Source organism: Megalops cyprinoides, chromosome 23, assembly GCF_013368585.1.
Source record: "Megalops cyprinoides isolate fMegCyp1 chromosome 23, fMegCyp1.pri, whole genome shotgun sequence".
In the NCBI taxonomy this organism is placed as follows: Eukaryota; Metazoa; Chordata; class Actinopteri; order Elopiformes; family Megalopidae; genus Megalops; species Megalops cyprinoides.
This window is the reverse complement of record NC_050605.1, coordinates 6,760,314-6,784,316: the sequence shown is the minus strand read 5'-3', so window position 1 is coordinate 6,784,316 and position 24,003 is coordinate 6,760,314. Positions and strand designations below refer to the sequence as shown.

General features: G+C 43.0%; 1 protein-coding gene across 6 annotated transcripts in view; it reads right to left on the bottom strand.

The window, feature by feature from the left end:
* Positions 1-24,003, bottom strand: part of sox5 (SRY-box transcription factor 5) — a 173,828-nt gene that overhangs the window by 62,373 nt on the left and 87,452 nt on the right. For 4 of the 6 annotated variants that reach the window (XM_036517681.1, XM_036517686.1, XM_036517683.1 and 1 more), the window contains exons 1-3: positions 20,126-20,292; positions 10,628-10,784; positions 508-724 (exon numbers count right to left, since the gene is read on the bottom strand). In XM_036517681.1, coding sequence (XP_036373574.1) covers positions 508-724; positions 10,628-10,784; positions 20,126-20,163 — 412 coding nt within the window. In that variant the 5' untranslated portion in view covers positions 20,164-20,292. Of the gene's footprint in view, positions 1-507; positions 725-10,627; positions 10,785-20,125; positions 20,293-24,003 lie in introns of those variants that run through there. The other 2 variants (XM_036517684.1, XM_036517685.1) reach the window with 1 other exon arrangement.

Genomic DNA, 24,003 nt, shown 5'->3' with positions numbered 1-24,003 from the left:
ACAGACTACAGCAAGTACAGGCTTCCTTCCTCCTAAATGTATATAGTACATCACACACTTCCGACATGTAAGAAGGCTTATAACAGCCTGTGTGAGTTCTGCAAAAACGGAAACTCTCCTAAATCATTCAAGATGCACACATGGCAGAGACCCTCATAAATAGAGGAAGTACATGAGCGACAGTACAGAGAAGATGCAGCTGGGAGCTACACTGCTGACAGGAAGTACATGAAACCCTTACAGCACACAGAGAAAGCGGTTGAGAAAGTCACAGCACACGCTGAAAAAAAAGTTGCATAGGACTGCACAGGAAGCAGTTGAGAGAGTGGTAACACAGACGGGAAGCAGTTGAGAGAGTACCAGCACAGACAGGGAGCAACTGAGAGAGTACGAGTGCGTAAAGGAGGCAGCTGAGAGAGTAAAATCACAGACAGGAAGCACTCGGAAGAGTAACAGCGCAAACAGGAAGTGGTATCTGGATGCTACGGTGGGTTCGTCTGCACTCACCCTCTGGCTCGTTCTTGATCAGCTCCTCCATCTTGCGTTGCTTCAGAGTGTCCACCACGTCGGCCAAGCTCCCCTTGCGCCGCTCCGGGGTGCCCAGCGCCGTGGCTGAGCCGGACTCGCTTGCCGGACGCCCGCCGTCTTCCATCTTGGTGGGTGAGGTAGAAGAATTGTGCTGGGTGTAGGGGCTCAGAGAGACACCCTTACTGCCCTCGTGCTCCTGGAGAAGGGGGACAGTGACGGGGGAGAGAGGAAGTGAGGAGATACCCCGGAGATCTGGGAACGGCCCTCAAAGAGCCTGAGCTGGACAGCCAGGGTCCCCTTCATGATCTATTTTCCCTTTTCCCTGTGTCTTGCATGCTTTCATCAACAGCCAGTATTCTAAAACTAATTTGGGATGCCGAGTTTCTTTGCAGGCTTCTGGAATTTGCTTTTTTGGATTCTTCTGTGTGCAGTCATTTGGATTGTACACAGAAGAAAACATTAAAGCACTGAAGATTTCAGGCAGTTTTGAACAGAGGTAATGTTTTTTTTTTTTTCTGAAGCTCAAGTTTTCCTTTGAAAGACATCCCAGCGCTAAAGTGATTCCAAGTTTTTCAACATGAAGTTTATTTCCCCCCCTCTGTTTATTAAATTGATGTTGAAATCATTTTACCAACAGGATATACTACAACAACATATATGAAAAATAATCTGCAGAATCTCAGGACAAATGTCCATGATTATATAACAGCACTTTAGATAAATAATTTACATTATAGCTAACCTATGATATTTAATAATACAGATCATGTTTATCTGGCCTTGGGCAGTATCTACATACACATACCCAGCAGTCCACAGCTTGGCTCTCTCCCAGAACACTGGTGATCTACTGTATGGTTTAATTACAAAGCAAGTCAGGTATTTGCACATGAGGTCAATAGTCCGCCTTTGCTAATCAGGGTTAATCTTTATCTTATTGGTTCCTATTATCTCCCGCAGTACCTGTATGGCTTACAAACTGCGGAACTACCTGTGCAAGACAACTGAATGACTATATTGTTTGGATACTGGAATAACCCCATTGTTTAGATGCTGAAGTACTCATAATGCTTAGATGAACAGTAATTCCAGTCAAGACAGTGTGCTGGACAGTGGAACAGCTACACTGTGTTAGCCACCGATAAATCCACTGCCTCAACCCCTTGAATGACCCCACAGTATAACACACTGTATTAAACCCACTGTGTTAAAACACTGGAACACTGGAATACAACACACATTGCACAGACAAAAACATTCACTGCAATCATCCAGTGGTTACCTCCAGCTTTGTAATGTCACAGTGCACTTAATAATTTACCTGACATTCTCACTTTTATGGAGGCAATCTGGGACTAATTATTAACGGATGCCCCCAGAATGATGATTATTTAGTTTGAAAGAATACAGCTTTGATCACAGTTGAACTACCAGAACAGTGAAGTACTAATATCTGAATAAATCAGACCATTCCACTGTTATTCCATATCCAGACCACAGTGCTAGTTTAATGAGATGAGAGACATTTAATGTGTGCCAATAATTATAATTACGAATATCACAACTGCACACAATGCAAGTTTAATAGGATAAGAGACATGTTTAATATGATTTTAACATGAGTTTAATTCCAAGAGATCTCCGCCACGTGCAACGCACTGCAAAGAAATCGAGCGAGATACAAGGTATCCCTTCAACGTCAGCCCCTACACACACTCAGAGCGCTCCACATGAAGTGTGGCTTCCCACTGCTCGAAATAATACCCCTCGCCTCTGGGAAAATAAGTCAACAGCTTTGGTTATTGATTCATATTGATTGAGACTTCATTTCATGTTTGTCTCAGGGACACAGTAGAAGGGGTGGGTTTATGAACGTTAGTCATTATGTCCTCATCACAGCCTTTCATCAGGAGTTTACACAATAATGAGTAAGGCTTCAATTTTAGCAGCAGATTTTTTTAGTAAATGTCATGAGCAATTAGAAACAAGTCACAAAAATATATACACTTACAAAAAACTGATTATGACACCAATTCAAAGGTTTTTGTACAAACACAATTTAACTGTCAATTTCAACTGTCAATTCATAGCAAAGTCAAATAAAATATGACGGTTGTAGGTGATATTAAAATGTTATAACGTTGGAAAAACTGTCAATTTCCACCCCTCTCCTTAAGTCAGCTTTGTTTCAGAAAAATTCCAGAATTCTTTGTTTCTGTAATTTCACTCCTGGGACGTATTCGGATATGTGGTGTGCTGTGCGAAAGGTTATTTCCCAGAGTGTAGTGTTGTGATGACTGTGTTCACAGATCACTTGGAAAACATCTTTTTAAATTTATCATATTGAAGAAACACTGCAATTCCCCTCAATGTGTTTTACTAGGGATGTGTCCAGTGTGCAGCTGACAATTCACATTTATAACTGACCGGCTGCTTACATGTGGTGAGAATGCATTGTATTTCAAAGCAAACATCAGAGCCAGGCCTGTTTTCCATTAGGGTGTTTTCAAGCAGATTGGAATTGTTTATTTTATTTTGTGTGAAATTACTGTTTAACAATTACTTTTTTACAATCCAAAAATTATGTTCTGTTCTAAGGCAATATTTGTATCTGAAATATGTAATATACGTATGACTTTATTGGCTATAATCCTTATTAATGTTATTTCTTTCACGGACACAATTATTTGTTATTGTGTAGAATTGTGTTTATGTACAGTTATCGCTTGTCCCTGTTCTAAACCAGCATGTTGTTGAATAAAATCCAAAAACCTGGTAATGTACATCTGTCAGCTGTTATCAGGACATCTTGAGAAAGGCAAAAATCTTGCAGTCCCAACTCACTGGTACCAATAAACACCTCAGAGCAATTATGGTCAGAGTCTCTTCGAGCAGAGGAACAGACTCGTTTCCTGATGCGTGGCCAAGGAGTATGGCCGGGTTAGGTTCAAACACTTACAATACAACAAAACAAAGCTGACAGCAGGCTGATAAAAAACCTGAGAATCAGAATCAAATAGGTTTGAATAATACTATGTTGAAAAAGGGCTTTCTTAGCAAGCAGGTTGTGGTATACACCATTGACAAATAATCCTGCAATTTTACCAACAAGTCCCTGCAAATATGATACAGATATACTCTTTTCAGTGGGAAAAAAGACACTGCTAGCAATATTTTTTTGTAATGCATATCTGAAATTGAAATTATTTCCTATTTATTTTCACCTGTTCACATCTTAAGTTGTTTTCAGAATTTTCTAGACTTCAGTGGCATGTCTTAGTGATAGAGGATTCATGACTTAGTGACAAAACCAGAACGTTAATGAATAAAATACAATGATGTCACCTGTGCTCCGGTCATGCCTCACAGATTCAGTGCACTAAGCGTGCATTGAAACCCGACAAATTGGCCGCCCTCAACAAATGACGGCCCTTTAGATTTTATTCTACCATAAACCCAGCCGATCCGTCTGCGTTCTCCGATCTCCTCTGTTTCGGAAGCATCATGTCATTCATGAATACTTTCTTCTGCAGTCAGTGACTTTCTGCTGGGCTGTAGCAGCAGGAACGTCAGACGAGAACGATTCAACGATTCTCATCATAAATGAATACAGTAGGTGCACAGCGTGGACGTGTGTCGGGGGGGGGAATTGGGGTACCACACAGTTTCAAATCGGGATATGTGTGACACCGAAACGTAAGAGGGGGGACTCGCAGTTTAAACCCAGAAAATATGCAACACTGACACGTCATAATTTAAAACCAGAGGGGAAGAAAAGCGGAGAGTGGCAGCTCTGACTCTCTCCACATTAGTCTGGCACGCATTTTAAACACCAAGTCACACCTGTCACATCCAATTTATTTAATCCCTAGCCTACTTAGAAAAAGAAGCACTCTTTATTTCCAGAAAAAAATGTCCAGAAAACACAAAAAAAGAAAAAAAGAGGGGAAAAATCACCTCTCTCTCTACTTGTGGACTGCAGATGTCATCGGAAAAGGTTGTAAACAAAGGTCCTTCATCGTTCCAAAGGAATTAAAACAGCAATGCTCTTTAAAGAGGGAATCTTTGATTAATGACATATTTGCTTGGATTATAATGCCAAGATTCCCATTTCCTGAGCTAGCTTTCAAGCATTACATTTTTTTAGACAGACTACTGAATTAAATTTGGGGGGGGGGGGGGGGGGGGGTCACAGAGGAAGAAGGGACAGAGAGGGGAGATGCAGACTTAAATCACAAAAGTAACTTGGTGAAAAAAAAGTGAACCAAATCCAGCAGACCTTTGTATTTATCATCACTGTATGCCTGGCGGCCTCTTCCGAAACTACCGACTCAAACCTAACAGAATGCTGATGGGGAAGCAAAGCAGGTGGAGGTGAAATTTAGTGCCTATAGTCTATGCACTTATTGAATCAGTCATCTCAACAGTCCCTTCGCATATGTATATATACATATGTGCGTGTTTGTATACTGCTTTTAGATGTCTGTGTGCGTTTGTATGTGCACAAATGAATATATGTGAGTGTGTATGTCTATGCCTGTGTGTATCTGTGTATGAGTGATTGTGTTTTAAATTTGATTTTGTGTGTGTGTGTGCGTGTGCGTGTGCGTGTGCGTGTGAGAGAGACAGAGAGAGAGTGTGTGCATGTGTGTATGAGTGTGTGGGTATGTGTGTATGAGCATGTGTGAGTGTGTGTGTGTTTGTTTGAATATATGTATTTATATGCATTTGATCTGCAATCCGGCTGGTGTAGGCGGTTCTGCTTTTAGTTTGCAGATGTCAATTCTCTTCCAAACGACTGTAACAAACTGCTCTCCTATTGCCTTCCTTTATCCCTTTACTGCTTCAGCACGGGAACAGAATTAAACAACTTTTGTCTTTTTAAGCTCATCTGTGACAGGAGCATATTTAAACACACTTCACAGTTGCCAGAAAATCTAATCAAATCTAAATGCTGTTTCTTCCTTCAGCCAAAACAGATGCCACTGCTCGTGTTCCTCCTCTCTTTCATTCTCTCCTCTTCCAGCTACCATAGGATAAACACCCAGATATCTGCAGACAGAGGATGAGGAGGAAGCTGGTGGAACAGACATTACGAAACGTGGCCAGCGCTCGCTCTCAGTTTTTTCCGGCTTTTATTTTATCGTTCTGAGCAGCAGTTTGCAGGCGAACACAAGGCGTGTTTGAGCAACCTGCCTTCTTCGAACGTATTAGAAAAGAGCACCTGAACTCCATTATTCAACTCATCAATTAAAGGGACACCTGACAGCGCACACACTCACACACATACGCTGGCACACACGCGTGCACACACAAATGCGCACACACACACAGGCCGACAATCTTGTTGAGGGCACTTCAAATACTCCTGTGTGTGTGTGTGTGTGTGTGTGTGTCTGCATCCATGTGTGTGTCCCTGTGTGTGCATTTGTGTGTGCGTGTGTATGCGTGTGTGGGTGTGTGCATACATGCGCATGTGTGCTCCTGTGTCTTTAGCAGAGGCGAAAGAGGAGCTTGTCAGTTGTGACTGTGGAGACCATGACATCCCAGCAATCCCAGCAGGGCGTCTGGGCTGTGAAATTGCACACACAAAGTACACGGTAAAACATGGGCCTTTCATACAAACCCCACCACAACACGTTCACCTGCAACAACCTTACCTGTAACAAACACCTGTGCAACTTGCAAGAAACGCTAAACAGAATCCTCAATCCCTGACCCTAGCTGCGGCAGGAACGGCTCTTCAGATTCTTGGTTAATATTTCCTAAACTGAATTTTTTTTACAGATTAATTCTAATGTGAACCCCTTTTTAAATTTTTGTATTTCTTTTTACTTAAATTGTTCTTGTGCATTCTTAAGGATGTGCGTTTTTCACACATGTATATTTATTTATGTAGTAATTAGTGAATCACAAGTGTTTTATTTAACCTTGACTGAGAGATGAAAAATTTCGTGCTATAGAGATGACCACAAAACTGTTAAATATTATAAAATGCACTCTTCAGATGACAGTCATAATAACATCAATTTCTATTAATAATACACGTTTTTTTCTTATCTGAGAATATCAGACAACGTCAATCAAACTTTTACTGTTAGTCTTTTGTATTTCATCAGAAATTTTTAACATATGGTGAGGTACATAATAAAATCATTAGAAACACTTTACCATATCGATACCTTTTAAAATCTTGAAATCAAATTCATATCTTTTGCTGCATATTCCAGCTACCTCAGATTGTAGGGCTGTCGGACTATATGTTGCTAAACACTAAATGTTTTCTATGTCGACAATTGGAATTTTTGTATTATTCAAAAACCGTAATCCAGCTCTTAGCTATCTCGTGGGTATATTATCTATCAAGGATGCGCTTCAGCGTCGAAGTGAACAAACCTCGCCGAGACGGAACATGAAATGGGCGGATGACTAACTTCTCACCGAGCACTTCTCTTTGGCACGCTCCGCTCATTAGACATACAAAGGGGATTAATTATCACCTAGTTATTATTACCTGCGAGTAAAAACCCCTCCCACCTTTTATCTGTAAAAAGCTTCCGTTTTACCGTAGAACTCGGGGGACGGGGAGGAAGGACCTCCCCCGCTGCCCCCTACCAACGCGCAAAAGCGCTCGCCGGGAAGGACGAGCCGGTTTTTAAAATCTCACTCTGTTTCTCCCCTCCCCTGCGTCGCGGTGTCGGCAGATGAAGAGGTCAGCGCTGTTTAAGCGTGCGCTGCCGTGTTAATTTAGTATGACAAGATAAAGCAGTAATCTCCTCTCGCTAGCGCCTGTAAACCAGCCGCTACTCAGGGACACGCGGAGTCGATTTACACTGTGTATCACTTTGTACAATTGCCGTGACAAAGCCCCTTCGGAGTCCTCGCATGTAAATCTCTCTCTCACTCAACGCCGCTGCCACTCAGCGCGGATCGGATTGGCGCTAAAGCCCCGACAAACTTCACATTTTACACATCCCCATCCCGCTCCAAAAATCCACCCCTCCGCGAGATGGCTAGGATTTATTAATCCACGTCAATATACCGGCTTTATTCTTTTCCATTTGAGTTGTCAGTCAGGCGATTAAAGTCGCATTTCATGTTTAAAGATTTGAGAGGTTTGCAAAATATTTTTTTTTTCGAAATTTGGAAATGCTTTCTTAAACGATGAAAATAAAAAGAATGATGCTACAACGACTGATAATAATAATAATAATAATAATAATAATAATAATAATAATAATAATAAATGAATATCATGATCATACGTGATGGACGGAAAAACGTGTTCTTGACATACCCACATAAACGAAAGTGCCTTGATTTAAACCTCTAGCTTTTAAAGTTTGAAATTCTGAAGTCAGATAATGTTCTCATGTTCTTACAGACTCCTGACGCTCGCGTGCCTGTGCCCATATTGTATAAATGACCTCAGTATAGGCTGCATGGTTGGAACATGCAGGATGTCAGTGGTCATCATAACCACAGGTTCAACACTAAAGGTAACAGCAAACATGTCAATTATTAATGAACTCAGACTGGTTCAGCCTTACAGGTACCAACAATGTGGTCCAATACAAACAAGCATGTTTATATCACTCATTGAAAAACAATGATTTGGCTTTTCACCCCATGACACTGGGATATTTTTTGCCTTTGGTATGACAAACTATTTAAATGATGACAAAAAAATATATATTTTACATACCAACTTTAAACTGTCAGAAACACTGTATGACTGCAACCCAACAGCTGGCAGGTGAACTGAACTTGATATCATGGTTTGCTGTACTCTAAAAGCAGGGACCCTGTTCACACCTAAATATGTTTGAAAATATGATTCACAGTCACAAATAAAGCCACTGCAAATTCCAGCCTTCGTTTTGGTGACAACTTAATCCTGAAGTAACCAAGGATTACTTTCCATTTTTGCTGAAATAAAATTCAGATTGAACAGTTGTAAGAGTCAAAATGTTTAACTTGGAAAAGAGAAAAATAAAAACAAACTGGTCGCAGTTTTTAACTGTGTTTATAAGTTTTGTTTCACCCCAGTGACACCTTGAAGATAGAAAGAAAGAGAGACAGAGAGATACAGACAAGAGAGAATGGAAGCAGGAGAAGGAGGAGTGAGAAAGAGACAGAGAATGGCAGAGGGGACTTTGGTTCAGTGTGTGACACCATTCCAAGACCACAGAGTTTAAAGTTCCTTTAAACAACACGGTTAGGTTTGCTGCAGCCCTGTGTGTGCATGTGCTTATCAGCAAGATAAAGGGTCTGGGGGAAAGGTCATTTGAGACTGCTGTCACATTCAGGTGCACCTGCATGTGAGAGCTTGGACCACACGCACGCACACACGTACACACACATCCACACACATCCACACACACCTACACGCATCCACACACATCTACATGCATCTACACGTGTGCACACATTCACACACATCCACGCACATCTACATGCATCTACATATGTCTGTACACATTCACACACATCCATACACATCCACACACATCTACACACATCTACACATGTCTGTACACATTCACACACATCAACACGCAACACACACATCCGCACAGTACAGATTTCCACTTGTACATTCTAAACACATATCCGCAAGGCATGCTACACAAATCCATAAAACACTACATACTACATACATAGTAATCCACCCCTCCATACATTACATGCACCTATGCTAAACACACCCACACACCAAACTACACATTTTTACATACTGCACACATCTACACAGCGTACTCTATAGTGTTACTGATACAATGAAACTGGGGCCCTGCCTCATTCCCTGTAAATTTTGATAAATTTCACACGCTTAGCATTAAAAAAATAGGATTATACGTTTTCAGGTACTTAAATTTGTACATTTTGCAACATTGTTTTAAAGCGTGAATATGTAGCTGTATCAAAAGATAAATATAGCGTTCAAGTAAAAAAAAAAAAAAAAAAAAACATCTGTCAGCAGTTGAATGCATGGAACATATTGCAACAGTGTCTGCCTCCATTCTCTGTATTTGTGGCGAAACAAACCTGACTGTGGTTATAGTACGCACAACTACCTGCTTCCATCTCAGTGTGTTGTAATTGTTAGGTAGTGCTAAGCTAACGTTGCTGTGCATGGAGCTCCACTGACTCTGAGTTGTTAAAAAGCTCTGGAGTTGATGCTTTACTTTCTTGCTTTCTCTTTGCCTTTTTTCCCTCTAATATGTATGTCCCTCTTTGTCCTACCGTGATTTTCGCAGCCTGAGTAGCACTGAGCAGTTTCCTGCCGCGTGTGATCTAAACAAATATTGCAGGTTGTACAAAATAGTTTTGTGGCCGTTGGCATGTGGGGCTTCTGTTCCAAATTCCTTTACATGATCATCTACAGATATGATTTTTTATGAATTTCAAATTTAACCACTTAAAATTAATAATTGTTTTGGATTCTAGAGTGTTTTTGTTTACTGTTGTTGATACAGAACGGATGTGGATGCTCAGAGCAATTAGTCATTATTGATTGGGGTGCTGAATATTATAATTTGCTGCTCTTAAATCTCAATCACTAAATCTACGTCTACCGTGACATTATTTTTGTAGGGAAGCTGTGATGGTATTGCTGTAATGGTGTTGGATTTGAACATGATGTGATAGTGTATAAAACATGGCCGAGGCCAGATTTCACAGTGGTGAGCGAATTCCGTGATCCTTGACTCCATTTTCATGGCCGTGAATGGGATAGAGCCTTGCATGTAATGCTGCCAGCCAATGCCAGTCTGGGCTACCTCTGCCAGTCACTTACAGCAAGGGTTACTTCTGCCAGCCAGTGCTACCTCTACCAGTCCACTGCCAGTCACTGCTACCTCTGTTAGGTGAAAGCAGCCGTTTTTGCTATTGACGATGTCGATGGCTGATTCAGACACTTAGATTCTGATGGCAACTCTGACACAGACCATCACCTGTGCAAGAAAAAGGCAAAAACACCAGAAGTATCTTATTTTTGGAGCTGTGTTATTTGAGTGCATGCTCACTCAGAGCTCAGAGAAGTGCTGGGAGGCTTAGGGTGAGAGCAGTTCAGTGCGCGGAGGAGATTCTGTCCTACCATTGGGGGGCTGTCCAGAGAACGGGGGGAGCTCAGGGGGAAGTGAATGACGGGGTGTCCGTCACTCTCCTCGTCTTCCAATTTCTGTCTGCTTGTCACCATGACTACCTCTCCATCTGTTGCCCCATATGGAGAGGCTGGTCGCTTGGAAGACATCCTGGAAAAGAGAGAAACCGGGAGAGAGAGAGAGAGAGAGAGAGAGAGAGGGACTGAGACATTCTGGAAACACACACTCTCAGAGAGTTGCAGAGGCAGTGAAGAGATGAGGGAGGAAAGAGTAGTAGCAGAGAAAGAGGAAGAGACAGGCACAAAGGAAGACAAGCTGGAGAGACAAAGGGACAAATTAGGAGACACAAGAGTAACAGAGAGCGAAAGATTAGGAGACACAGAGGAAAAGACTTAGAGACAGAGCAAGAGATTAAGAGACAGAGGAGAAGAGTTAGAGACAGAAGGAGAGATTAGGAGACAGAGGAGAAGAGTTAGAGACAGAGAGAGAGATTAGGAGGCAGAGAACGAGAGGCAGAGACAGAAGGAGAGATTAAGAGACAGAGCAAAAGAGTAAAAGACAGAACAAGAGGTCTTTTGCCACAGAGAAGCCACTTTTTAACAGAAAATAATTTGCTCTCCATCACAGAGGAAAGTGGAAAGTACACCTGATGACGACAATTATAATAACAATAATTATCATCATCATTGTCATCATTATAAATACCAACAAATTAAGCATATAAATACATTTATTGAAGATTCCTTTTGGATGATCAGTATTTTTTGTGAGTGATGTTTTGTCCCTGCCATGAAAATTACACCAAGTGCAGCCTGCAGTGGGACAGTGCCTCTTGCACACCACGTAATGACAATGACAAATTTCAAGCACAGGCCGTGAATGTGTCTCCGAATGTAAGGGTGAGAATATTGATTCCCAGAACGAAATGCTTCGCGTGTATTTACTACTGTAGGGGAAACAGGCCTTTTCAGAGAGAAATGTTGCTTTCTGAATTGGTAAAGCGGCGCCCTGCGATAAATGAATTTCATCTTGTCTTGAGCCCTTTCTTCCCCAGCTGTTTGGGCACTCTGCTTTGAAGTTATTGCCAGTCTGGGCGTCGCTGACACAAACACGTGAAAGGTGAATCTGAGAGGGGACAGAAAGGGACGGACAACGAGGACAGAACCCCGGAACCCCGGCCGCCGACGAGTCGCAAAGGCACCTCCAATATCGGGCGCACGCCAAAGTGCTGCGTCACGGTTCTGGCTGGTGCGGCGGAACAGCGAAAGTATGCAAGGGTCCCTCTTAACGTACGATCGGCACATAGGCTATCGGCTTATTCTGACAATGATTGGCTGAACTCGTTTCCTGGCTCAGTTGGTGGTTTGGGTTTTGGGCAGCGAAGCTCCTCGTGCTGCTGATGCGGTGTCCACTTTACGACAGTAAAGCGCACGGCCATTACTCTCCTGTTCAGCTGGCCTCTCTTGCGCTACACACCTGGACATGCTCCTGCGCTGCTGCAGTCTCCAGAATGTGCAGCTTATTCGCTGTATATCACCGGGAGAGCCAAAAGCGCTACCGTGCCTGTTATTCAGCCTGAAAACATGCAAACATGGCTTTCTGCCATAACGGTTACGGACCTGGATGTGTAGCTAAACCCAGGTTTCTGCTGGAAACCGTGTAAGTTCATATATGTTTATGTATAGTATCTATGCCCTGTGTACATGGCCCCTGCTCCCTGCTTGGCTGGCTGATGGAGGATTTTCACAGCTCCTTTAGAGCAATAAAATGTCTATTTTCCTCCAATCCTTTGAAGTATAATTACTGTACAATTCAGCTCCCCGGGTGACCAGGTTATAGCAGGCATTTCATTCAAAGTTGGCAGGCCCGTGTTGGTGGAGAGCCTGCATAAAACCTCTAAAGCCTGTACTGATGTGTGGATTAAAAGAAGGCTTTTATTAAGCAGATAAACTGGCAGCAAGGAGTGTCTCCAAGGTCATAATTAGCAACCATTAGCATAATTTCACTCCGTCCTTCTATGGCAGTAATAAAGGCACGCCTGCCAAGCAACCCTCCCTCCCGACACAACACTGCGCAGCCGAATTCCCAGAATGCAACAATGCCCTAAACTCCCAGCATGCAACGGTGCTCTTAGCCCCCCAGAGTTTAAAAGTGAACTCCCAGGGTGCTATAAACCCATAGAACTCCAGACTACAATGGTCCTATATACTCTTGGCATGTGATGGTAATCTAAACTCCCAGACTGAAACAGTATACTACATTATGAGAGTGTAACATTACACTAAACCTCCACAGTGCATAGTGTCTTAGGATGTAATAGAGCTCTAAACTCCCAGAATGCAACAGTACTCTCAGCTCCCACAATGCACTAGTCCAGGGCCGCATCACACCCTCTTCCCAAACATTAAGCTGAGATTAGAGCTGTACTTACACCGTGTGCTTTGATGATTATAAAGTGTTGCTTAAATGCTCTCTGATGTTAGATATGTGCATTTCTGTTAAGTCAGTAATGGTGTCCATTAGATTCCAACATCCAGATTTTAAGTACAGAATCTGAGTGATTTACCTAATCGCCATCAGTAGCGTTAAACACAGACACACATTTTTAATGAAACTAACCCGGTTCACCCCTGTAGGCATACTCTGCAAATACTGTCACAGGATGCTTACGAGAGCGCACGTTACACACTGATAGAGAGTGTTACATGCTGAGACACACTAACAGAGACACACATTACAGGGTCAGACACATACTAATGAAGATGCACCCGAGACACTGATTTAGAAAAATGTACAATAGCATGTTACAGACTGACAGAGACGCTTACAGAACTATATATTACACACTGATAGGAGAAGCACATGTAGGACACTGACAGAGACATATGGTAATAAATGCATGTTACACACTGATAGAGATGCTTACAGAAACTTATGTGAGACACTAGAGACAGATTCAGGGAAAAGTGTTACATGCAGATGGAGTACTAAAGTGAAAGATAAAGCAGACAACCCAAAGAAGTCTCTTAAACGGACTAAAATCCTGACTGCCCACTGTGTCAAGAAAGTCCCACAGAAAAAGAACATCTGACCTTTTTGTGAAGGAAATGCATAACTACTACATAAGTGACACACTGCAACTGAGGGAACCACCAAATTACAGACAGTGTTGCACATTATTCATAATAACCACAGCTAATGGGACCATCAAATCACACTGAATATTCATAAATACAAGAGTTGTTTCTCTTTGCGTAAAGGGTAAAATGACAAAGGACAGAGAGGCCACCTCTGTCAGGTTAAACAGCAATACCAAGTCCCTCAGAAGAGTCTTTTCAGCTGTAATTATTGCTCTCACTGCTCACTTTACTGACTGGGTCTGCTTCCACGCAGATCATTTGGAGCACCGAGTATGTCTCTGAAGAGTATTTGTAGTTAGCAGATATTGTGCAGCTTTTACTGTGCCTTTATCAGCGTTTTAAAGTTTTATCTACATTGCTGACGGCGTTATGTGGAACATGATCATCGAGGCCACAAGCCTCAGGTCGTGTGCCTGAAAACCAAAACCCTCAGCATTTACATACGTATGAGACGCTGAAGGATGGTTTAGGCAAATTGCCTCTCCATACCTGCACTGTGCAGTTTGGTTTCTGTCTCTTAGCCTGACTGGCTCTTTCTTTCTCTCTCTCCACCCCTCCTCTCTCTCTCTTTCTCTCTGTCTCTCTCTCTTTCTCTCTGTTGGAAAGGGCTGGGGGTTCTACAGGACATGCTTTAGTCGTGCTTTTCTCCACAGAGATTAACTGAACTGTTTTACATGAGGAGCAAACCTAAAGACATTATAACAGCTGTGTCCTGAGTAGCTAGCAAACAGACAAGAAGACAGCCAACACATGGGCAAGAGGATACCGACAGGAGGACAGTCAGTCCGACGAGAATGAGAAAGTGTTTAAGAAAGCCAGAGCCAGCAGCTGCTTGACCTTATCACCTGAACGAAAAAACAATACCCCCCCCCCCCAACAGTACACTCACACACAAACCCACACACATACACGAACACATGTGCACATGCACACACAAACACGCACACGCAAACACACGCACATGTCCACTCGCATACAAATGTACACACATGCACACGCGTATGCACGCTCACGCACACGTACACCCACACAAACGCGAACACGCACACACATACACATACACACACACACACACACACGCTTGCACCCACACGCGCACGTACGCCTACGTGAAATGTAACCGCGCACACGCGCACACACACACACACACACACACACACACACACACACACACACACACACAATTATACACACAGACAGAAATCTCTGGGCTTTTTCGCTGAGGGGGACGACAGGGGCCATCAGCCAGCTCATTGCACCCTGAGGAAAAACAGCAACCCCCCCCCCCCCCCCCCCCCCCCCCCCCCCCACACCCCCCCTTCCTAAACACGCAGCACCCGCATGTTGCCAGTGTTTTAGTCATCACTTCATCTGCAGTCTGTAGAGTTCCCTGTCTTGTTTTTGTTATCATTATTTATTTCTTTAGACTGAGTCACAGTGCTGTGATTTTCAGTGACATTTTACCTTGGAGAGCTTCCATGTTTCTATAAAAAATCAGGAGCAAGAAAAAAAAAAAACAACAAAAAATGTGCGTCAGTAATTCAGCGTTACAGAGGGCCCGCTCTTCAGCTCTTCGGAGAGAGCTCCAAAAGTGAGCGGCACTTCTGTGAGGGAACTCTGGGAGAGAGACTTTCTGTGCACCCAGAAACTAAATTCAAACATCCCTCTAAGTTTTTTTTTTTTCCACAGACGTGTTTATAAAATCATAGAGAAATGCTTATTGACAGATGAATGCTGCTTTTCATTATGACGCACAGATTTAGTCTCCATTTGTTCGCTAATCCATAAAACCCAGCCTCTAATCTGCCCACACACATGGAACCAGCATTACACACTATATTAAACCAACACTGGAGGTACTGTCCTAGAGGAATGGGACCTGTAAAAACTCAGGGATTCTGCTCAATACACATATGCACACACACACACACACACTCACACACACACACTCTCCCTCTAACACACACAGACACACCCACACACACACACACAAACACCCACACCCACACCCACACACACACACAACCATCTAGGTTCAGTAACAGAGGGTCATTCAGAAGCCGTCTGCCCCGATGACCACGGCTGTTCAGTGCAACGACCATGTCTGCGCTCCAGCACACACCACCTGACTGAGATCAGCTCCTCCTCTTTTTCTGAGAGCTCCCCTCCCAGCTCCGCACGGACAGAGCGGTGATTGTGTCTCAGTGCGAGCGGACACAGCCTTCCCCAACCGCGCGCGCACAAGAAAGTGTCTCATTATGGACTTTTTCACTGCAACACCTTATAAATATTGAACGTGCTGTCTGTTACTTGGCTGAAATGGGCGCAGGCACTCAATAAAATCGTTCCTCTGTTCCTCCTACCAAAAACTGGAGACAAAACTGCTCCGCTGTCCCTCTTAGTAATTGGCCTTATATTGTTTCTTTTCATTTTGTTTTGTTTTAATTTTCCAAATGATGATACAGAAACCTGCCCTGACCCCTAACCTCTGCCAAGCTGTCACGTGACTTCTTTCCATTTCCCCTCATTCTCAGAAGACACCAAGCCTGAAGAAAAAGGACCTTTGTTGAAAGACACTCGCGAGTCTCAGACAAGACCCTGAAGGACCCCAGGGAAGAATAGAACTTCTCATTTAAACTTCAGCCTTCCGGCATTCCAACCCAAAAACAACTCAAAACAACCGTGCTGCCACCTTATTGGTCAGCCTGGTCAGATGACAACCCTTGGGAGGTCTAGATTGAGGTGGGGGGGGAGGTCGGAGAGGAGGGGGAAACTTAGCATTCTCCTCTGGTATTCTTCTTTCTCTCTTTTTTTTCTAACATGGAGACACGGTTATCAACCCATTCTGAGGGCTAACAATATGGGCCAGACAATGGGCCAGTCTGCCGTGAATGGGCACAGTGACTGACACACTAAGAAATGCACTGGGAGAGAAGGAGATGACAGAGTCCTGTCTCCATCAGCGCTCGGGCGCACAGAGAGCAGGTCAGTAACACCAGTGCCCGAGCGACACTCTACCATTTAAATGGAGACAGACAAATGGCCGAGTGTTAAAGTCCCACACCACTCGCCCACCCAAAGGAGCCCCCCCCCCCCCCTTTTCCTCTCCCCTGCCGGCCTGAAGGAATCTGTCAGTTTGTCCACAGAATCCTTTTCTCGCCTCAGTCATTTAACCAGGGGGACGCACTAAGCAAGAGAGCGGCACAGATACTATGATAATAATTCTAATACTGCTAGAGCTAACAATTGGAAAATTAAGAAGAATGATAACAAAGAATAAAAGAACCAGAAATCGAATCAGAATTAAAAGACATTTCAATCCACTTCAGTCAACGACTAATGGTAAGCCCATTTCGGCTGCTATGTTTTCTGAGAAAACGTATAGGTTCTGACATCGGCGTGCACTTTTTTGAAGCATTTTTTTCCCACGATCTCAGAAAACCACAGTGTGCTTGTTTCACACCATCTCAAAACATCTGAAATCAAGAAATTTTCATACATATTTCATTCAGAACAAAAACAACAGCCACAACAACAAGAGGAAGAATATGGTTTAGTTTTATTTATGCACAAGCTGTGCTTCACATCAATCAAACTATTTTAGTTTTCTATTTAAAAATGTTCTCATTTCAATGATTTCAATGATATATATATTGTTAAATTCCCTTTAGATGTGATCAAAAATTACTTACTATTCTACAAATAGAGCGCTCAGATTCAAGTCATTTAAAACCGTAAAATTACTACTCCATCTAGAGATATTGTTTTTGTCATCTCAATTCTCTTATTGAACAGGAAATAAGAATTATAGAGAGTGCTAGCTTTGCCAAGACCGCACACAATACAAGTTGAAATTAGTGCCATTTCCTGCACTTTAACTTTATATAATTTTTAAATTGTTTTCACATATTTTAAAATGTGTATTACCTGTATAAAACTTACAATATGACTTTTACTAAAAGAACAAAGATCCATTTTGATAAAAGTTACAAATCTTTCTCTGATAACCGCGTCACTTATTATTTCATATGATCACGTCAATCAATTACCACTGCTTGCTGCTTCCCTCCTCACACTTCAGACAGAGAAAAAGCTTTTGAAAGAAACTTTTGTGGATGGCCTCCCACAGCAGCTCCATCGCGTCGCGGGAGCCACAAGCAAATATTTCCTTTACCTGCCTTCCCTCCCCTGCCCTCTCTGTTTCTTTGAGCCAGTTCGCCAGCGCCGTATAATGATACAGACCTCCTTTATTCAGCCTTGTGGAGTGCGGTTGCCGGTCGAGGGAGATGAGGGACGCAGGAGCTGAGAGCATCGGCCGCTGTTGTCAGGACTAGAGAGGCTCGCGGGCGCACTAACACACACGGAGCTATGGTCTGATGGAATATATTACTAGAAAGCAGAGTTTTAACCATCATTTTCCTAAGTCATTGTAATCCCTAAATTTATCTCCATACATTCTGCTTTTCTCTGTGTAATCCTTTAATTTTTTTTAATTCCACAGAGCTGTTGTTATCTTTTTTCCTTCTTTGCTTTGCAGGATAAATGATTTATTAAAAACACATTTTTTTCGGCGTTTAAATGCGCTCTTAATTCAGTGATAAACCCCCGGAATTTATCTCTGAACAAAAGATTAGTTAGCATCTGGCAAAACATTACTTTACCGCATAAAAAAGTCAACAAAAATGCTTGCATTAAAACAGGGTTTTAAGCCTGATCTTTCCTTTAGAGCATTAATATCAGACCCATGTTATTACCTCCTCAGGGCCAGATGTGTGGACATGCAAAGGCACTGACAACACTTTTTCATGTCCCGCAAAAACAGTGACAAATCACAGGGCCAAAGTAACAGCTGTTCAAAATTAAAAAAAAAAAATCAAATATACTGTGTGGAATTAGGAATTAGGCTAAAATTCTGCTTCAGTTGGTTTACATTTGAGAATCTCTGATGTCATTTCAGAGAAAATTCCTTTTAACAAAATTCACTTAAAAATCAGAAACGGGCTGAAAATGTTACAGTGATATTTTGACCTTTGCGACATTTTTTGTTTCAGTTTTTTTATAGTCTGATGTTTTCTGAATTTTATGTAATGAAACTGTTATTTCTAATACTCTTTCCAGTTACATTTAACATCCATATTTGTCTTCTGTTATCTTGCCAGACTGAACTGAAATGTTACACAGATGCAGTACTCCTTAATCATGGGAACACGCAGAGACACTAAACTACTTAAACTTGGAAACACACAGAGACACTAAGCTACCTAATACTGGAAACACACAGAAACACTGAACACCTTAAACATCGACTCTCACACAGACACGTGAATCACACAGAGACTCTGTTCTCCTTTAACATGTGTACACAAACACAAAAATGCCATTCCCCTCAACCAAAGTCACTGTAAGCCCTGAAAACAGAGATGACCAGATGCTTCCATGGTCACTGTAAGCCCTGAACACAGAGATGACCAGATGCTTCTGTGGTCACTGTAAGCCCTGAACACAGAGACGACCAGATGCTGCCATGGTCACTGTAAGCCCTGAACACAGATATGACCAGATGCTTCTGTGTTCACTGTAAACCCTGAACACAGAGATGACCAGATGCCTCTGTGTTCACTGTAAACCCTGAACACAGAGATGACCAGATGCCTCTGTGGTCACTGTAAGCCCTGAACACAGAGGCGACCGGACTCCTCTCATGGTCACTGTATTTACTATGGCCAGAAACGGGACACATACACACTCTCAAATGCACTCTGCTCTCTCTTTCACTCTCTCACGCACACACAACGCATGAAGCAGCCCGCTACTAACTTTTTTTTAACTCTCCTGGCTCTCACCAACAGCGCAGCCCAAGAACTCTGATTCAGCATCCAGCCTCAGAAACATACTACTATATTTTCCACAGACAGCACACGGACCAACTCTGTCGTTCTCTCTCTGCCCCAATACCCTCAGCGCTCTCTCTTCCTTTCTTCCAGTACTCTTTCTCTTACAGGTCTGTCTCTCTTTCCCACTGTCCCAGCAGTCCCTCTCTCTGTCCCAAGTACACTGTCTCTCACATTCACACTCACTCTCTCTGTCCTCCTTTCTCTGTCCCTGTACTTTCTCTCTGTCCCTGTGCTGTTTGACTCTCCTCATACTCTGTCTTATTCTCAATGTCCCACTAAAGTCTGTCTCTGTCCCAGTACTCTTTCTCTCTGTCCTAATACTCTTTCTCTGTCTTTGCCCCAGTGTAGCCTTTTTTTTGCTGCCCCAGTACTTTCTCAGTCCCAGTATACTCTTTCTGTTTGAAGGTACTCTTTCTGTGTGTGTCCCAGTGCGGTGTGTCGCTCGCAGTGCACATACCTGGTGAACTCCGGGGGTAATTCAGGGTCTGTGAGCATGCTGCTGGAGGAGGTCTAAGTCTCGGGATTCCAAGCACAACATGCAGCTCCAGGAGCGAGAGGGATCCTCCAAAGAGCCCAGCCTATTGATCCTCTAACCTCTGAAACAACTGAGACTCTCTCTCTCTCTCTCTCTCTGTTCCTCTCGCTCTCTCTCTCTCTCTCACACACACACTCACACCCTCCCTCTCTCTATCTCCCTCCCTCCCTCCCTCTCTCGCTCTAAGCTGTTACTTCTCGGTGCAGCTCTTAAAGGGCCAGTGCAGTGCAAAACCAGTGCGTTCAGAGAGGGTAGTGCTGTCAGAGACACAGCTCTGCGGACATACACACACATGGACATGCACACACACACACACACACACACACACACACACACACACATACACACACACACACCAGAAACGGTAAAAGAAGCAGAAGTCAGAGAGGTTGTGTATTCAGTGTTAGCAGCAGAAAGCTTTTAATGCTGTCACTCAGTGTTAGGAGTGTGGGGTATGTATGGCAGAGAGAAAAGCAATCAGCCATTGTTCTGTAGAAAGAAAAGCTACTCTGACAGATTGAAATACAGCAGCAGCCTTTCAGAGGAAACTGTAAACAGTGTGTCACTCAACCGTCATTCCGAGTGTCTGTTCAGCATGAACTACAGGACCTCACAGCACAACTCCACTAACAGTTAAATACATACACGCACATAGACTACATATATGAACGCTTCCGCACACTCTCATACAGTCACAATAACGGGAATTGTTTTTCACATGAACAAAATGAAAGAAATTCAGGAACAGTCATATTTCAGCTCAACACCGCATTTGCCTCAAAAAGTCTACGAGAAAGTTCTGAAGTTCATTTCAAGTGCACCTTTAATCTGCTTCACGACCACTTTCATTTCTTGCCCCTTGAGACTTGTTTTTCCAATACAACACAAAGCGAGGAGTTTCGTGTTTGTGAAGAGTAAAACTGCGACACGGTGCCACATTAACAGCACAAGAGCTGCTTCCCCCAGATTCAGACGCTTTCCTCAGGTATTAATTGTCTGCTGTGAAAAAATGTTATAGAACTTCAGAGTCAAGGACACGCACAAGTGGTAGAGTGTATATTGTTCAGTGCAGCAAACAGCGATAAAATCAACTCTCAAAAGAGAAAGAGAGAAAGCACAGAGAACATCTGAAGAGACAAAAGAATTAAATAATGTGATCACATTATATTGTATCTTCTGACGCTTTTTGTTGCACACACGTATAGACTTGTGCATACACACCGAACTAAAATCACCCCTCATTCACACCCCCCCCCCCTCCCCATGCATGTCTCTCACTGAGTCTGACATGCTTGTAGTCCGACTGCCAGGCTGATGGTTCCCAGGTCTCACTGTGTTTTCGGTTAACTGCTAGTCATGCGGCAGCCTCTAAGTCTTCTCCTGATCTGGGGTCAGCACTGTGACGCACAAGCATCAAAACTCTGGGTCTCGCGTTGGTGGGCCATTGTCGACCGTTTGCTGCTGTGTCAATGTTGCAGGCTACTCCTGTGATGTCCGTGTATCGGGTTCATCAGGGGTGAGAATCTGCTTCCGATGACGAACACACAGTCGACAGAAGTCGCTAAGATCCCTCCTGCCCTCTACCATCTACGGACATACTGCAGAAAACACGCAAGGGAACGGTGGAGAGAGAACAAGCTGCATGCTGCATGTCTGCATGTCCACTGCGCAGGAGAGCAGACCACACTTGCTCCTCTGATCCTGCCGGATTATGCAGCGCCTTATTTCGACAAGTGTTAGGCCTTGAGATCTGGGGATATTTACAGGGCTCAAATCTCATCACCAGGGAGCGATACTCACTAGGGATCTACAGGTATGAACAACAGATGTTCTATAATCAGACCAGATATTTAACTTCTGTATTCTTTGTTCAGGAGATTCTGGCTGGTAACCAAAGGTAAGGGTGCTATCTGTGAGGCTATTCTAGTTGTGGACATTTTGTTTTAGACCACACTCCTTAATGAATGGTTGTAGTGAATCGGTGGATTAGAATACCAGTATCTTTCACAATGGTACAAACAATACGAAACACACACAGTCGAATGTCTGGTAAATATACAGAATATCTGCGGCTGAACTTCCGACACCTGAACGGAACAACTTCCAGAAGCTGTAGGGCTAAACGCCAGAGTAACACACATACAGAATTCTGATACACTTCAGACTCGGAGGCCACAGGGAGAAAAGGTCCTCCTACCATGTTGGAACAAGGCACATGAGGAGTGCGAGGAAGCAGTCAGGACACACGGCAACAGACCCAGGAGGGTCACAGGGTCAAATCCCAGGACACTCTTGTTGTACCCCTTGACATACAACTGCAGGGAACGGTACCTTACCCTATTTGCTATAACCATAAAAACATCTCAAAGAATGTGTTCAGTGAGAAACTGAGAGTCCACCCTGGATAAAATGGATGAACACAAGTCGAGCGATGTCAAGAGTCATGTGAGATGTCTTAAGTCACGTGGAAAGCTGAACATGAGAGTCCTGTTACTACCATGCAAGCATTATCTTAACTTCATAAACTCTTATTAATTACAGGGGTTCTGTGCTTGTGTGCTCCTCCACCTGTTTCAAATTAGCTGCTTTGCCTCAAAACCATGACTAATTAGTTTACAAAACATAAACAATCCTATCTTGTCCACTGCTCTTCATAACATCTCTCATTCACTTTAGATATTAGCTCATTTGCTTCTCAAAATGAATAGCAGGTTAATAACAGACACACGTATGTACACATGTGATTATGAGTTCGATGACACATGTATATGCATGTATATGTATGACACATATGCAGATCGAGGGTTAACTACAGCGGAGCTCAGTGGAGCACATACCTCAGCCACATGTTAACAATCATTTCATTCAAGTCTCACAGAGGTCTGTCCATACCTAGTTATCCCATTCACGGATGGACACACAGGGACGATCATGTAACCTCCATCCCGCAGTGTAACAGCCAAAGACTGAGAAGCGTCTTAGTTGTTATGCTTTGGGCACCCACGCCCACCCTACTGCCACAACAATTTTAAACAAATGCTTATGCCCGACATTGGTATCTAAGCAAAAGAAATCGCATATGCTTGTACAGGTATTAAAACTACAGAAATCACACGCACTCAAAGATGTGAAGAAACAACAGAAGCTGCACATGAGCTCTGACAGACGAGCGTGGAGGTATTAAAACAATGGTAAGCTTTTCCTTTTAAATCGAGTGTGGAGCTTTGCAGAGAGCCCTTATAGGAGAAAATTGATTGTAACGGGCACACAGCCCTATTCAGCGCGCAAGAGCCTAGAGGAGACCATATTTATGCCAGGTTCAATCATTAGTTCAAAGCATTCCTCCTTTTCATTTCAGACAACAGGAACTCAAAGTCGCACAGGTCTCGGGTGAAGGAGAATGAGCTTTTGCATTCCAATAAACATAACATAACTGGTTTGTCTGATTTCCTCTGTTATTTTCTTTCCTCTGTTTTATCAAGTATACCCCATACCTGCTCGCTGCGAAAATTTAACACTTATTGCAATACTGTTAAAACTTGTGAGAGGGTGTATCTCCCCAGACAACGACCTGAAAGCTTTTTCCAAATTTGATTCTTTATCAAGACAAAGTTATTGGTATACTCTGTGTTGGATCATGGGCTGTATCTGTGATTCAAACAGATTTGAAAGGTCTGAGCTATGATGTCATCTCCCTGCCTGAAAACAAAAATATCCACTCTACTGTTCTGCCATTCTCTATTCAGGGTCAAAACAGGTCTATAAATGGTTGGTTCAGACCTTAGTACAGTCTAGAAACA